The sequence below is a fragment of the Babylonia areolata genome, chromosome 22 (genome assembly GCF_041734735.1).
Source record: "Babylonia areolata isolate BAREFJ2019XMU chromosome 22, ASM4173473v1, whole genome shotgun sequence".
In the NCBI taxonomy this organism is placed as follows: Eukaryota; Metazoa; Mollusca; class Gastropoda; order Neogastropoda; family Buccinidae; genus Babylonia; species Babylonia areolata.
The window spans coordinates 26,217,708-26,234,674 of record NC_134897.1 but is presented as its reverse complement, the minus strand read 5'-3'; the positions used below and the strand labels follow the sequence as shown (position 1 = coordinate 26,234,674).

At 43.4% G+C, this 16,967-nt stretch overlaps 1 protein-coding gene across 1 annotated transcript in view; it reads right to left on the bottom strand.

The window, feature by feature from the left end:
• Window positions 1-8,776, bottom strand: part of LOC143297346 (peptidyl-prolyl cis-trans isomerase B-like) — a 15,711-nt gene extending 6,935 nt beyond the window's left edge. Inside the window, exons 1-3 of the mRNA XM_076609644.1 lie at window positions 8,634-8,776; window positions 6,016-6,257; window positions 1,786-1,960 (exon numbers count right to left, since the gene is read on the bottom strand). Of these exons, the coding sequence (XP_076465759.1) occupies window positions 1,786-1,960; window positions 6,016-6,191 (351 nt within the window). The 5' untranslated portion in view covers window positions 6,192-6,257; window positions 8,634-8,776. The remainder of the gene's footprint in view (window positions 1-1,785; window positions 1,961-6,015; window positions 6,258-8,633) is intronic.
• Between the last annotated feature and the right edge of the window lie 8,191 nt (window positions 8,777-16,967).

Genomic DNA, 16,967 nt, shown 5'->3' with positions numbered 1-16,967 from the left:
TCAACTTCTTTCACATTAAATCTCTCCATACGAACGGCGAAAGAGACGACGTTAACAGCGTTTCAGCCCAATTACCATCATCAAAATATTGCAAGCGGAAGGCTCTTATACTGAAGAGGTGAATGTTGACAAAGAATTCCACAATTCTGACGACGGAAGCTAAAGGTTGGGTCATTCAGACACCCACTGGACATCCGAGGGGTCTGTGTAGAGGAGAAGAGAGGACTGGCCGTACAGAGTGAGTTAACCCCTAGACTAAAAAGCAAGGCGGCAGAATGGTTAAAATGCTCCTCTGCCAATACAGTGTCCGTGAGGGTCTGGGTTCCATTCCCGCTCTCACCCTTTCCACCAAGTTTGACTGGAAAATCAAACTGAACGTCTTGTCTTTATGATGAGACGGTAAACCGAGGTCCCGTGTATAGCAAGCACTTGGCGCACTGAAAAAGAACCCGTGGCAACAAAGGTGTTGTGCTCTTTCAAAATTCTGTAGAAGAAACCCGCTGTGATCGGTGCACAAATATGTATGCATGCACTCAAGGCCTGACTAACCGCTATGGGTTATACTGTTAGTCAGGCATCGACCTAGCAGATGGGGTGTAGCGTATATGGATTTTTCCGAATGCAGTGATACCTCCTTGAGAAACTGAAAATGGTAAAAAAAAAAGAAGAAGATAAAGAACCCCTTGATTGCTGCCGAGAAGCATGTTTGTCAGAAAGAGGCTGTCCCTTCACTGAGATAGGATCAAGGTTCCAGGTCAGGATGTCAGCCACCATTCTATATTCTGGTCTTCCTCCTCTTGGGAGTTTCACTACCTTTGGTCAGCACAACCAGCTGCACTCCATAGTGACGGGCGCAATAGCCGAGTGCTTAAAAAGTGTTGAACTTTCAAACTGAGGGTTCCGGGTTCGAATCTCGGTAACAGTGCCTGATGGGTAAAGGGTGGAGATTTTTTTCCGATCTCCCAGGTCAACATAACATGTGCAGACCTGCTTGTGCCTGAACCCCCTTCGTGTGCATACGCAAGCAGAAGATAAAATACGCGCGTTTAAAATCCTGTGATCTAAGTCAGCGTCCGGTGGGTTATGGAAAGAAGAGCATACCCAGCATACCCACCCCCAAAACGGAGTATGGCTGCCTACATGGCGGGGTAAAAACGGTCATACACGTAAAAGCCCACTCGGGTACATACGAGTGAACGTGGGAGTTGCAGCCCACGAACGAAGAAGAAGAAGAAGAAGTATTCCACAGAAAGCGCACGAAAAGAGGAATATGCATTTAATTACTAATGCCACAATGACAGCGCTTCCGCTATGTTCAGCAGTCAAAGGGTTAAACAGTTTGCTCTCTCTCTCTCTCTCTCTCTCTCTCTCTCTCTCTCTCTCTCTCTCTGTCCCTGTGTCCATGTAGGCTTGTAGCGTGTCTGTCCCTTCTCTGTCCCCCTTTTCCTAACACGTGTAAGTTCACACCTTGTCTGGCCCATGGTCGATACAGTCCAACGTGTGCACTTTTTCTCCCAAAGTGAATACGAGAATCCGGCATGTTTGTGCTGATTTTCTTTGCGTGATAACTGCATAACTGTTGTTAGTTTACGGCCATGTCTCTCTCTCTCTCTCTCTCTCTCTCTCTCTCTCTCTCTCTCTCTCTCTCTCTGTCTCTCTCTGTAAAAACAGAAATATATGAGAGAGAGAGAGGGAGAGACACGCGCACGCGCCCGCACACACACACACACACACACACACACACACACACACACACACACAGAACCCCAAGTGACCCAGACTTACCCGCCCCTTTTTGTGTCCTTTGGCAAGGGCGACAAAGTTGAGGCAGGTGATGGGAGTGATCTCCCCGAAGCAGGCAATGGTGATGCGGCCTTTGGTCGGCTCCTCTTTCTTGGTCTTGCCGCCGATGGTGACGTCAAAATACACCTCCTCCGTTACCATATACTTCACCTCTTCTCTGCACACGCAAAAAACCATTTCCGATTTACAATTTTTTAAGGACAACCTAAAAACAAAACAGAAATCATCTCTAACAGTTCCCATATCACACTCCTTGCAAATTGTTATTTCACCTCATCTCTGCACGCACAAACAATTCCGAATGACAATGTTTTCAGGGCAATCTAAAGACAAAACTAAACTCATCTCCAACAGTTCTCATATCACACTCTTTGCAGATTCTGTTTCCTTTGTCTTTGCCTTCTCTTCTTCCTGTTTGTGACCCTCCACCACGTGGTCGATTTTAGTTATTGATATATGATTACTGCAATGAAACTTTAGCCAAGGATGTATGTGTCTGGAAGTTGTTAGATATTCGTTTTCTTGACAAAACTTGTTTGATGCTCCTATAAAACAGATATATAGTACTCTCTTCAAGCGATTTTCTCCAAGACTGAACGTGAACATCTTGTTGACATTTCGGCAAATGAAATCCTTATTATGTCGTGTCGTTGCTGTTTTTCTCGTGCTGCACACAATTATATACGGTCCGTGATTTTTACCACCACCCCGCCCTCCATTAGATCTTGAGTAGTGGTCTGGGCGCTGGTCTTTCGAATAATATGATAAATCGATGTCCCGTGTACAGCATGCATTTAGCGCACGTAAAAGAACCCATGGCAATAAAAGATTTCGATATATATATATATATATATATATATATATATATATATATATATATATCGAAATCTTTTGTGACATCAACTAATACAAAACAATGCAATACAATATACCACGTTGCATTATACTGCAATGCAATGCTATAGAATACAAGGCCATACTTGACTGGTCGAAAATGATAAAAACATAAAGATAATCGGACTGGGGCTACCATTGATGCAGAACTTTGCCAGAGGACAACACTCTCGTTGCCACAGGTACATTTTCAGTGCGCTAAGTGCGTGCTGCACACGGGACCTCGGTTTATCATTTCATCCTAATTACTAAACGCTCAGTTTGATTTTCCAGTCAAACTTGGGAGAAAAGGCGAGAGCGGGACTCGATCCCAGACCCTCACGGGCTCTCCTGTACTGGAAGATGAGCGTGTTAACCATTCTGCCACCTTCCTCCTCCAAACAACAGGCCACCCAGCCCATCAGCCAACCAACAGGTCACCCAACCCATCAACCAACCAACAGGTCACCCAACCCATCAACCAACCAACAAGTCACCCAACCCATCAACCAACCAACAGGTCACCCAACCCATCAACCAACCAACAGGTCACCCAACCCATCAACCAACCAACAGGTCACCCAACCCATCAGCCAACCAACAGGTCACCCAACCCATCAACCAACCAACAGGTCACCCAACCCATCAACCAACCAACAGGTCACCCAACCCATCAACCAACCAACAGGTCACCCAACCCATCAACCAACCAACAGGTCACCCAATCCATCAGCCAACCAACAGGTCACCCAACCCATCAACCAACCAACAGGTCACCCAACCCATCAACCAACCAACAGGTCACCCAATCCAATCAACCAACAGGTCACCCAACCCATCAGCCAACCAACAGGTCACCCAACCCATCAACCAACCAACAGGTCACCCAACCCATCAACCAACCAACAGGTCACCCAACCCATCAACTAACCAGCAGGTCACCCAACCCATCAGCCAGCCAACAGGTCACCCAACCCATCAACCAACCAACAGGTCACCCAACCCATCAACCAACCAACAGGTCACCCAATCCAATCAACCAACAGGTCACCCAACCCATCAGCCAGCCAACAGGTCACCCAACCCATCAACCAACCAACAGGTCACCCAATCCAACCAACCAACAGGTCACCCAACCCATCAGCCAGCCAACAGGTCACCCAACCCATCAGCCAACCAACAGGTCACCCAACCCATCAACAACCAACAGGTCACCCAACCCATTAACCAACCAACAGGTCCCCCAACCCATCAGCCAACCAACAGGTCACCCAACCCATCAACCAGCCAACAGGTCACCCAACCCATCAACCAGCCAACAGGTCACCCAACCCATCAACCAGCCAACAGGTCACCCAACCCATCAACCAGCCAACAGGTCACCCAACCCATCAACCAACCAACAGGTCACCCAACCCATCAACCAACCAACAGGTCACCCAACCCATCAACCAACCCACAAGTCACCCAACCCATGAACCAACCAACAGGTCACCCAACCCATCAACCAACCAACAGGTCACCCAACCCATCAGCCAACCAACAGGTCACCCAACCCATCAACAAACCAACAGGTCACCCAACCCATCAACCAACCAACAGGTCACCCAACCCATCAACCAACCAACAGGTCACCCAACCCATCAGCCAACCAACAAGTCACCCAACCCATCAACCAACCAACAGGTCACCCAACCCATCAGCCAACCAACAGGTCACCCAATCCATCAACCAACCAACAAGTCACCCAACCCATCAACCAACCAACAGGTCACCCAACCCATCAGCCAACCAACAGGTCACCCAACCCATCAGCCAACCAACACGTCACCCAACCCATCAGCCAACCAACAGGTCACCCAACCCATCAACCAACCAACACGTCACCCAACCCATCAACCAACCAACAGGTCACCCAACCCATCAGCCAACCAACAGGTCACCCAACCCATCAACCAACCAACAAGTCACCCAACCCATCAGCCAACCAACAGGTCACCCAACCCATCAGACAACCAACAGGTCACTCAACCCATTAACCAACCAACAGGTCACCCAACCCATTAACCAACCAACAGGTCACCCAACCCATAAACCAACCAACAGGTCACCCAACCCATCAGCCAACCAACACGTCACCCAACCCATCAGCCAACCAACAGGTCACCCAACCCATCAACCAACCAACACGTCACCCAACCCATCAACCAACCAACAGGTCACCCAACCCATCAGCCAACCAACAGGTCACCCAACCCATCAACCAACCAACAGGTCACCCAACCCATCAACCAACCAACAAGTCACCCAACCCATCAGCCAACCAACAGGTCACCCAACCCATCAGACAACCAACAGGTCACTCAACCCATTAACCAACCAACAGGTCACCCAACCCATCAGCCAACCAACAGGTCACCCAACCCATAAACCAACCAACAGGTCACCCAACCCATCAACCAACCAACAAGTCACCCAACCCATCAGCCAACCAACAGGTCACCCAACCCATCAGACAACCAACAGGTCACTCAACCCATTAACCAACCAACAGGTCACCCAACCCATTAACCAACCAACAGGTCACCCAACCCATCAGCCAACCAACAGGTCACCCAACCCATTAACCAACCAACAGGTCCCCCAACCCATTAACCAACCAACAGGTCACCCAACCCATTAACCAACCAACAGGTCACCCAACCCATCAGCCAACCAACAGGTCACCCAACCCATCAACCAACCAACAGGTCACCCAATCCATCAGCCAACCAACACGTCACCCAACCCATCAGCCAACCAACAGGTCACCCAACCCATCAACCAACCAACACGTCACCCAACCCATCAACCAACCAACAGGTCACCCAACCCATCAGCCAACCAACAGGTCACCCAACCCATCAACCAACCAACAGGTCACCCAACCCATCAACCAACCAACAAGTCACCCAACCCATCAGCCAACCAACAGGTCACCCAACCCATCAGACAACCAACAGGTCACTCAACCCATTAACCAACCAACAGGTCACCCAACCCATTAACCAACCAACAGGTCACCCAACCCATCAGCCAACCAACAGGTCACCCAACCCATTAACCAACCAACAGGTCCCCCAACCCATTAACCAACCAACAGGTCACCCAACCCATCAGCCAACCAACAGGTCACCCAACCCATCAACCAACCAACAGGTCACCCAACCCATCAGCCAACCAACAGGTCACCCAACCCATCAGCCAACCAACAGGTCACCCAACCCATCAGCCAACCAACAGGTCACCCAACCCATCAGCCAGCCAAGCAAGCCACCAAAGAGGCGGGCTGTCCCTCACTTGTCAGTGGCTTTCTGCTTTGTCCTGTCGTCCACGTCCTGGCCCTTGTCCCGCACCAGGTTGTACTTGTCCTCCTCCAGACCGTCCGCATCGATCTTCTGGGCCCCCGTCCTCGTCACCACCACCACAACCACCACCAACACCCACCACCACAATCCACGGCTTTTGTGCAGCATGTTGTTTTGGGGTCTTCACGTCACCGCTTCAGTACAGCAAAGGGTCCGGGTGATGAGCTGTCAAACCTAAGACATATAAGACATATCTTGCTTTGATGTTTTCAGTTCAATATAGAGCCTTTCGTTTAGAAAAAAATCGTGAACAGGTAATACAGCTACATCGATGAGTGCTTTTTTGTGAATACTTTCCTGTCGTACGTGCAAATGCATTAATATGCACGCGTACACACAAAATGCTGTCATAACACAACGTGTGAGGATATAAACGAACAGACGAAGAAAGGCGAAAGCCATGCAGACAATAAAAGCAATAAACTAATGGTCGTTTCCAGAACAACACAAACCCATACTGTAGGAACAACAGAAACCGCATTATTGTATACGTGTATACAAAATGTAGCTTTGAAAGATGTAGCCAGCTATTTTCCCTAAAACAAAATGGCAGACATGTATATTGCTTCCGACTATGGAAACGAACCTTAGGGACACGCAAGCTGTTTGAAACACAGAAATTGGATAAGAAAAACAAAACAAAACAAACAAACAAAAAAACAAACAACAACAGCAAAAAGCCACGCTGCATGATTATCAAAACAACCCCCCCAAAAAAAAACAAGAAAAAACCCCCCAAAATCCAACAACAACACTCGTTGAAATACTTGATACTCTTTCATCTACATCTGTGTCACTGGCTCTAAAGCACTACAGATAAATCGTGTATCATATTGTATTGTATTAAGTTTTGTGACAATAGAGACTATGAAAATCGGGTTTCTCTCATCAAGGAGAATAGGTAGCCACAGTACAGCAACACCCATTTATCTTTTTCATTCTGTCTGCAAGTATATTTGTTTCACTGTTAAAGTAGATTTGTCCTCATCATTTTGCCAGGGACAACCCTTTTGTTGCCTTGTGTTCTTTCCACATGCGCTGAGCACACGCTGCGTCATCAGTGCTAACAAAAATACAAGCTTACTATAAGACGAACTGAAAATCTCCAGAAAATGCCTGATATCAACACAGTTACTGCTCTCACAGAGTTCGATTAGTATTCGGCTGATAGAAATAAACACCCTTTTTAAAACCAATGAGTATGCGCGGTGTATGCATCAATAAAACAGATCATACAATGGCGCGTGAAAATGAAAAGGGTAATAATAAAAAGGTTTTTAAAAAAATGATGATAAAAAGCAGGAGAAAAAGCTGAATTCGTTTCTTGTTAATTCAACCGACCAAATCATATTCTGGCTACAAACGAAATTTTAACACAGTATTGTCCACGAAGAAAGTCACTAGCGAAGACACTATGATCCTCAAGCTGAAACAATCTGTAAATCTGTAAATAGCTGCTTTGAATATCGTTTATGCTGCAATGTAATTAGAAAACTCGTGACAACGGTTTCAAAAAACAATCAAATAACGTTTCGAACCGCTAAAAGGTGCACACAATGTGAACGAGGAGAACATTCGTACCGAGTACATACTGGTACACTAAGGACTGAAACCAACAATCAATTTTAGTCTATAGGCCACAAAAGACGGCGTGATTCCCGTCTACGGTGCCAACCCGCTGTCTTCACCTCTCTGTGCTCTGTTCCATTCCAGTGCCGGCATCCAGCAAAATATTTCAAGACCTGCGCAAGGTTTTACACTGTTTACCAGAAACCACCCAAACACACAAAACTGATTTTAAATACAGCTCACAAAGTAAACCGGGTCATGATCGATATAACCCCATGCGAACCATTGATTCTGTCGGGTAGGCTACAATTATTTTAAGCTGACATGAACAGTAAACGTTGTACTCGTACAAAGAACGCGTTTAAAAGAGGTTATCCTCGGCTATGTTCCTTTCAAATGGCTACTTTTTGTTGTTGAGAACAATCTCGGTTGTTGAGATCAATCTTTTATCTTGGCCTACCTCTATCAAATAGCAAGATTATTAGTTCACCTTCCCCTCCCCCCTGCTTCCTCGCTATTTTAACGAACTGTTTAGAAATAATGAATCTCTCTCTCTCTTTCAATTTTCATGTAGTCCTTTCCATACTTTGCTATGAATGTGATGCTAATGATTTTTAGCCTTTCTCGTTTGACTTTATGTGATGTTATTTGCAATTAATTTGTTTACATTTACCCCAAATTTTCTCCTTTTGAGGGCTGGATGAAAAAAAAAAAATGTTGCTTGTTCTATTACTCTCAGAAATAAGATTAATTGATTCATTTACTCATTATCTTTTTCCGTGTTACACATACCGATAATGAAAGACCCGTCAGCTCAGTGCCAACAAAGGGACATAATCCTCGTTTGTTTTTTTCTCTCTCTCCCTGTACCTACAGGCAAGCAATTATCATTATCATTTCTCAACACATTTCGAACAGGTCATACCCCCGTAAAAAAAAAAAATCATTTTGTGTTAAATGTGGATATCATTTTTCACTTACCTGTGTGAACCGGCCTCCTGAGGCGAAGAAAAAGGAAGAGCGGTGAGAGTTGGTGACAATCTATATCGAGAGACCCTCGGTCCAATCAATGACACGTCAGTCAGTGTTGTTCTGCTCTGCCGGCGTGTCGACAACATGGCCGCCTGAGCCCACAAGCTGCCTACCCCCATACGATTTAAAAAAAAAATATATATATATTTTTTAATCCCTATCGACAACCCGAAAGCCAAGCTGCAGTCACTGTCACCACGCATGTTGTGGTGTCAAAGATGTCAACGTGTGAGCCTCTTGTTACTCTGTTTCATGTTCAGAGAGAAGGAGGGAGAGAGAGAGAGAGTAGCGATGGGATGGAAAGGGTGGGGGTGATGAGGGTCACAGGGAGGAACAAGAAGGAGACGGAAATTGGGGTGTGGGGGGATCTTCACCGAGTTAAATCCAGACAAAATTAGGAAGTTAAACAGTGGAGGCGGGGGATTACTAAATCAAAAACAACAACGATAATAATGATAACATTAACAAGGGGAAGAAGCTAAGTCAGGTCAAACTGTCATATAGAACACGATGTGCTGCGTACCTTAAACGTTTTCTGTTTTTAAGAGAGAGAGGGGAGGGGGGGGGGGAGCGAGGGGAGGGGGGTTGCGGGAAGGGAGGGGGTGCGGGGCTTGCGATCATGTTACTGCTGTAAGATTTTCACTTTTTATATTCCTGTCTAATTTTCATCCTTCGCTTCTTCCATTCTTTCGTTTGTTCTCCAGTTTTTATATTTCCCTTCGGTTTAATGATTTTTTTTTTTTTAGCACATCGGAAGGTCAACATAATGTTTCATACATGTTGATTAAACTCCCCATAATGTTTTAAGAGTTGTGTTAACTACCTATCAAACACACACACACACTGACTGACTGAAACCATTTATTGTCAGATTAACTGTTTGTTGTACTGACATTTTCGCAACCATTTGAATAAAATATTAACTGAGCAACACAAGGAAAATTCTGATTTGAGGAAGGTATGATTTAAAAAACAAAAACAAAAAAAAAAAAAAAAAAATAACAAAAAAAAAAAAAAAAAAAAAAAAAAAAAAAAAAAAAAACATTTAACAAGTCAAGGTACCAAATTTCATTAATATCATTATCTCCAAAAAATATTCTAACGCGCGCACATACTCACATACGTTTCTCCCCCACCCTCTCTCTACATACATCCATGCATGCACACAAATGCCCATTATAATTCCCCTACCTCATTCCCCTGCCCACTCACACACACACACACACACACACACACACACACACACACATATTCACACTGTCTCTCACTCTTTCTCATCAAATTAAGGTTTCGTAATGTAATCAAGACGACATATTACCTGTTAGGGTCGAACAGTTCCACTAATTAGAATAATGGGAACTTTGCTCTACAAGTAAATCTGACGCTATCACCCAAAACGAAACACTACTTTGGATTAAATAAAACAGAGGGGAACCTCTGCAACAGAAAGGGGATGAAACAAATTAGAAAAACCGACCAATTGGATGGCTTTTAATTAGGTCAACTGCGGTTTTTGTCAGAGACCAACCATTTTCTTTGCTAGGGTGAAAAACGCTGGACATGACTAATGGAAGATTAAAGGCTGTAATCATATCATGAAGGGGTTTGAAATGTAAATGTGTATCTGGACATTCGAGCAAAAAATGTGGGATGTCAAGGGTCTTACCACAAATACATAGTGGTGACGGTTTCAAAAATCTGCATAACCATGCATTAGTTCTTAGCCTGTGTGTCAAGTTTCTTGTGGAAATTGATCCTGGGGGGTTCGTGCCTTTTCTTGTTGGAAGAGAGAGATCCCACCAAAGCTTCTTTTTTGAGTTTTCTAAGAACTGTTTCTATCTGAAATTCCAGATATATGTTGAGAGAATAGTACAAGCTTCAGAAACAGAAATAGGAATATTGTGAGTGATTGAATCTGAATTGTTCGATGCCGCTTCCTTGGCACAAAAATCGGCCATTTCGTTGCCACGAAGATTAGAATGTCCAGGAACCCACAAGAGTGAAATGTCGGAGCCTCGCATAATTAACTGGTGGATTAAATACAAAATTTCGTATATAATATCTGCTCGTTCAGATGAAGATTGATTATTTAAAGCCATCAATGCTGATTTTGAATCAGACAGTATAAGGATTTTTGCAGGCACAAGAGGCATATCACTAAAAAAGGTGAAAGCCATCAGAATTGCAAACAATTCAGCAGTAAAAATTGAACAACCTTTAGTTAAGTGGAATCTCTTTTTAATGTTAAGCTCGGGGATTACAAAAGCGGCTCCAACTTCAGAGTTACTACTAATTGATCCATCTGTGAAAACACGGAGGTAATATTTGAAACGTGTATGAATTAGTTCTTTGGCCCGAGAGGCAATAATGAGTGGACTGTCACTCTTTTTTAATTGTCCATATGTAAAAATAATATTTGCTTGCTCAGTCAGCCAAGGCGGATGAAAACAATTCGGAATTTTCGCAATCTGGGAAAGAGGCAGACTGCAACTCTCAAAGACTGACTTAGTAAAATCGAACAAGGACGTGTATACAGCTTTGTTACGAATTTCTCTACAGATGTACGTTTCTTCATCAATTTCAGAGACAACCGAATTTGGAACAGCTCTAGCCCTTACCATGTAGTTACAGGCACATAATTTCCTGTGTTCAGGTAATGGCAAAACACCAGCTTCTTTGTACGTTTTGTCGATTGAAGCCCATCGCGGTAACCCAAGTGCAATCTTAAAAGCTAAGGAATCAATACTTGTCAGTTTATGAAGATCAGAGTTTGAAGCAGTGAAATAGATTTCCTGACCATATGATATAATTGAGCGGACTAGTCCCATTGCAGCATTGATCAGATTATTGCCACAATTTATAACAGGGATTCCAGAAAGCACACGTAATAGAGCGATTTTCTTCCTCGCTTTCTCAATAAGGTAGTTTATATGCTTAGTCCAAAAAAGTTTATAATGGAAGATAACACCGAGAAATTTCACCTGTTTATTCGGATATATGATAGTGTCATTTACCTGTATTTTAATAGCATCCCTACCTTCAAATTCAATCAACTTTTTAGTAAATATGACGAAAACAGTCTTTTCAGCAGACAGGAGAAAACCACTTTCCTTCATATATTCCACAATGTTGTCGATGGCATCTTGAAAATGCTTAATAATTTTATTTCGTTTTGATGTATTTTTTGTAATATTACAGTTTACATTCTTCCAGAGAGCTATGTCATCTGCATAAGCTACTAATGTGGCACCATTTGTGTTGATATTTTTCATATCATAAAGCATTAGTGAAAACAGAGTGGGAGAAATCACACTTCCCTGGGGAACACCCATATTGACGGACCTTGATCTGGATAATATACCCCCTAATCTCACCTGGAATGTCCTCTGGGATAAGAATGACTTAAGAAATTTTAGAAATCGACCTCCCAACCCTACTGTATTTGCTTTATGAATCAATTTATAGTGCCACACAGAGTCATAGGCTCTATGAATATCAAAGAAAGTTGCGACCGTGGAGTGACGCTTTGCGAGTGCCTTCTTAACATGAGAAGTTAGATGGACGACATGATCAGTAACACCCCTACCTCTTCTAAAACCAGCCTGGAAAGTAGGTAAAATTCCTTTCTTCTCCAGAAAGTGTTCTAATCTAGTTTTCAAAATTCTTTCAAAAACCTTCCCAAGATGGGGAGTTAACGAAACAGGTCGGTAACTGGAAGGGCTAGATTTAGGTTTTCCTTGTTTGTGAATAGGTACTATGGTTGCTTTCTTCCAATCAGTTGGAAGGATACCAGAATTCCAGCAAATCTGAAAAAAAACTAACACTCTTTTTAAAAAGATATTTGGAAAATGTCTGATCATGTTGTACGATATTGGATCTGAGCCTGTCGCAACTTTCCCTGACTTAACAGCATTGAGAGCACGGTATAGATCCCCCAGCGTTAGGTCTGCATTAATGTAAGATGCACTGCTATCATTCTTATCCATTTCACAGGGGCAGTTCATATCTTCAAACTGTTTCCTTCTCTTTTGCTCATAGGATGGCAAGTATTCTGTCTGACTCATTTTTGCGAATGTATCCGCAAATAACTCGGCTTTCTCTTCCCTAGTTTTATACACCATATCATTTTCATACAAAGGAGGATCAGGAAGATTATAGACACCCTTTATTTGCTTTATTTCTCCCCACAGTTTTGAAGAGGCAGTTGGGTTGCTAGTACAGTCGTTAATCAGATTTGTGTAGTACATCTTTTTGGCAGCAGCCACTGTTTTATTACTAAAACTATTAGCCTGTTTATACTTGTTGTGCAGTTCTGATACTCTTTCTTTGGATTCGATTTTTCGATACCTATGCCAGTTTTTGAAAGCCTCTGTTTTCTTTTTGACTGCTATTTCACATGAGCTGTTCCACCAAGGATTACCAGACCGTTTTGGATTGGCTATATACTTTACTTTTGGAATTGAACCATCAGCAGCCTTCAGAATAACATTCCTTAGAGACCGATAACAAATTTCTAAATCTTCTTGTGATGTAACATCAGTGTTGAAATTTAAATCAGCAGAGTAATAAGCCAGCATATTACCAAACAGATCCCAGTTTGCTTTCTTTTCATTATATTTCAACCCCATATTATCTTTAATTATGATCTCATGTTTTACAGACAATACCATTTCAACTGGAAGGTGGTCACTCCCCAGTGGTGTTTTGAGAACTTGCCATTCACAGTATGGATTTATATCAGTCGACATACACACACACACACACACACACACACACACACACACACACACACACACACACACACACACTTACAAACTCCCCCCTGCACCCCCTCTCCCCTTTCTACACTCACTTTTTTCTTTTCTTTTTTAAAACAAAAAGGATATTTGAGATCAGCAGAAATGTGGCCAGAGTTGTTAGCTGAATGGGAGATAAATGTATTGAGGGGCGGCAAAAGCAAAGTGGGTTATCTCTCGTAACACAGACAGACGACATTTCTTCGCCGGGTTACCAGGCTGTTTTAAAGAGAAGCATGTGCGAAAATCCTCTGAAAAGTGACGGTCGACTTGCAAATGTGAACGAACAGACAGAAATAATAGAGGCTGAATTTCATGTGACGAAGTATGTGGCCACTTTTTCGGGGAAAAGGAGTGTTCCACTTTCAGGAGACGGTAGGCCAAATCAAGGCAGTGCAGTTGCTAAAGGCCCAACTCATTGTTTTTCGCTTTCACTTGTTTTCGGTACCAAATCTACCCCCTCCCCCCTCCCTCTCCTTCAAATGTCTCTCTGCCTAAGTCAGTCTGTTTCTGTCTCTCTCCGATTCCTTAACCTGTAAATATGTGCCTGCATTTCTTCAATTTGACGTCTTTCCACTGAGGTGATATTGGATGTGCCTGCAATGTGAGTGGGCTGAGCAAGTGTGTGTGTGTGTGTGTGTGTGTGTCAGAGTGAGTAAGTGACAGTTCGCTTGTGAATACATATTGCGAATACGTAAATTTGACACTATGATACGAGAATTTCATGTACGATCATGTACATTCCATTTCTCTTACGTTTTGTTAAAACCTCCTTCAGTCAGTTTTTTTTCGATCACGTTCACCATGTCGAAGCGAAAATGGTAGACAAGTAGATCTATTGTTAGCTTAGATCTAGCTACCCCCACTCTCTCTCTATTCTCTCTCTCTCTCTCTCTCTCTCTCTCACACACACACACACACGCGCGCGTGCCTGACACCTTGACCTTGACTCCGTTCTCTCTGTGTCTCTCTATGTCTTTTTCTGTCTGTCTGTCTCTGCCTCTGCCTCTCTCTTTCTCTCTCACTGTCTGTTTTTCTGTCACACACACACACACACACACACACACACACACACACACACACACACACACACACACACACACACACACACACACACACACACACACTGGCCCCTCAGTGCAGGGCAGCGCAGACGTGCACAGTGACCTGGTGGATGGCGCCATCAAGAGCATCAGCAGCAACCTGCCGGCAGAGGTGCTGAGGGTGACCCGACTGCAGCGTCACCAGGGCTCACACATCTCCCTGCTTCAGTCACAGCTCTCACACCTCCAGGTCAGACACCGCTCTCACACTGCACAACCAATCTGTTAGAAACACATATATCATGCCCCAAAGTATATCAAACACCCAAATTTGTATACAGCGTTTGAAATAAGAGAAATCGCGCTGAGATAACATCTTCTTGAGAGAGAAAGAAAAAAAAAAAGATGTCTGTGCACACCCCTTCACAAGGAGCAAAGGCCATTGCTGAATAAACCATTCGTATTCGTATTCATATTCGTTATATGTGTGGGGGATGGCGGTAATGGTTGTGTGTGTGTGTGTGTGTGTGTGTGTGTGAGAGAGAGAGAGAGAGAGAGAGAATAATCATTAATTTCTTCAGTATTTGCATGCCACCTGGCCCGTTTGAACAAGAGAAATGCTTGAAGGTATTGCAAAGTGGAGGTAAGTGAAAAGGTTGTTTTCCTGCAGAAACCACGTGCACTTCAAAACACACGTAGCTCCATGCGACATCATTTAAGTATACCTAACAGTGATCATTACACAGACTCGCATTTAATGGATGTTAATGTTCTAATTAGAGTCACGTTAGACACAATGTGTGTGTGTGTGTGTTGTGTGTGTGTGTTTCTGTGTGTCTTTGCGAGTTTGTATATGCGTGTGTGTGTGTGAGGGGGGGGGGGGGGAAGGGGGAGGGAAGCATCCAAACGAATGAATGTGTGTTGACAGTTTTGTCTAGGAGGTTTGGCAGTTTTTGATAGCAGTGTGTTGAAGTGAGAGAGAGATGCTGTGATTAAAAGTAATACAATCGCTGATTTTTTTTTTTTTTTTTTTTTTTTTTTTCAGGAGCAGAAAAGGAGAGGTAAGTGCGACAAAAAATGAGGGTGTCTGCGTTCGTCACACTTGCGCACAACACTCTGCTTATGTGTGGTGTGTGTGTCTGTGTCTGTGTCTGCGTTCTTCAGTTTGTCTGTTCACATACTGTGTTTTTAGACAGGAAAAATCGTCTTAGTAAGAGCGATGACGTAATGCAATTATTAGATGCAACTATGGGAAAAAACTGAAAATAAATATGATGATGATGATAATAATAATGACAACTATTATTATTATTGACATTGAAGCAAATGTCCAACTAGACTGTGAAGCAAACTTTAAGAAAAACGCAAAAAAAACATCAAGACATCGTCAACATCTTCCAGTGATCTTGCCGGAAAACTACATATGTAAAAGCTTTAAAACCTCACTTTGTGTGTGTCTGTGTCGGGAATAGGGGGTGGGAGGTGTGTGCGCGTGCGATGTGTGTCTGTGTCTGTGTTTGTATATTCTCGTCTGTTCGTCTGATGCCTGCAGGTTTGTCAAAGCTAAGGACTGTGCAACTGTTTCCCGTCCATTCTGCAGTGTTGTCTTTCTTTGTCTGCCCTTCCGTCTCCCTCCTTGGACAATATCTTGCAACATTGTGTTAGGGTTGTTTTAGCGAGGCCATTGGATATTGACAGTGACACTAATAATCATTAGCAAAAACAAACAGGAACACTTAATTTGATAACTTACGATTCTAACGGTGATGACAATCGGGCAGACGATGATAATGATGACCGTGTGTTTCGTCATTACTGTGGCGATTATTCAGACAACGGTAACATTTTGGTGGGTCATTCATTTAATGACTGTTCACTGAGTGATTTTAGACGAACGATAATATTAACGACGTTAGAAATGAGAATAGCTTTATTCCTGTGTCAGTCCATTTGTTGAACAAATGATTTTATCCTATTTTGATGTAGCATGTTGACCGAATAGGCTTTTCCAAATTGTGTGTGGTGTGTGTGTGGGGGTATGGGGGGGGGGGCGTATGAGAGAGAGAGAGAGAGAGAGAGAGTGTGTGTGTGTGTGTGTGTGTTTAAAATCGTGGAAAGTTAATGTTATTGTTCTGTCAGATTTGGTTTGTTTTTGTTTTTACATACACACACACGCGCACGCATGCACACGCACGCACGCACGCACGTACACATTCTCTCCCTCTCTTTCTCTCTACATATATATATATATATATATATATATATATGTGTGTGTGTGTGTGTGTGTGTGTATGCCAAATGTTACTGTAAAGTTTGTAATGTATAGGCTATACATCCCATACACTTAAGAACACTTAATTTCTCTTACTGAGATAGTCAAGTAATTCTGATTCTGATCACTGACGACGACGACGACTGTGGTGATGACGAACGTGTGCACAGCG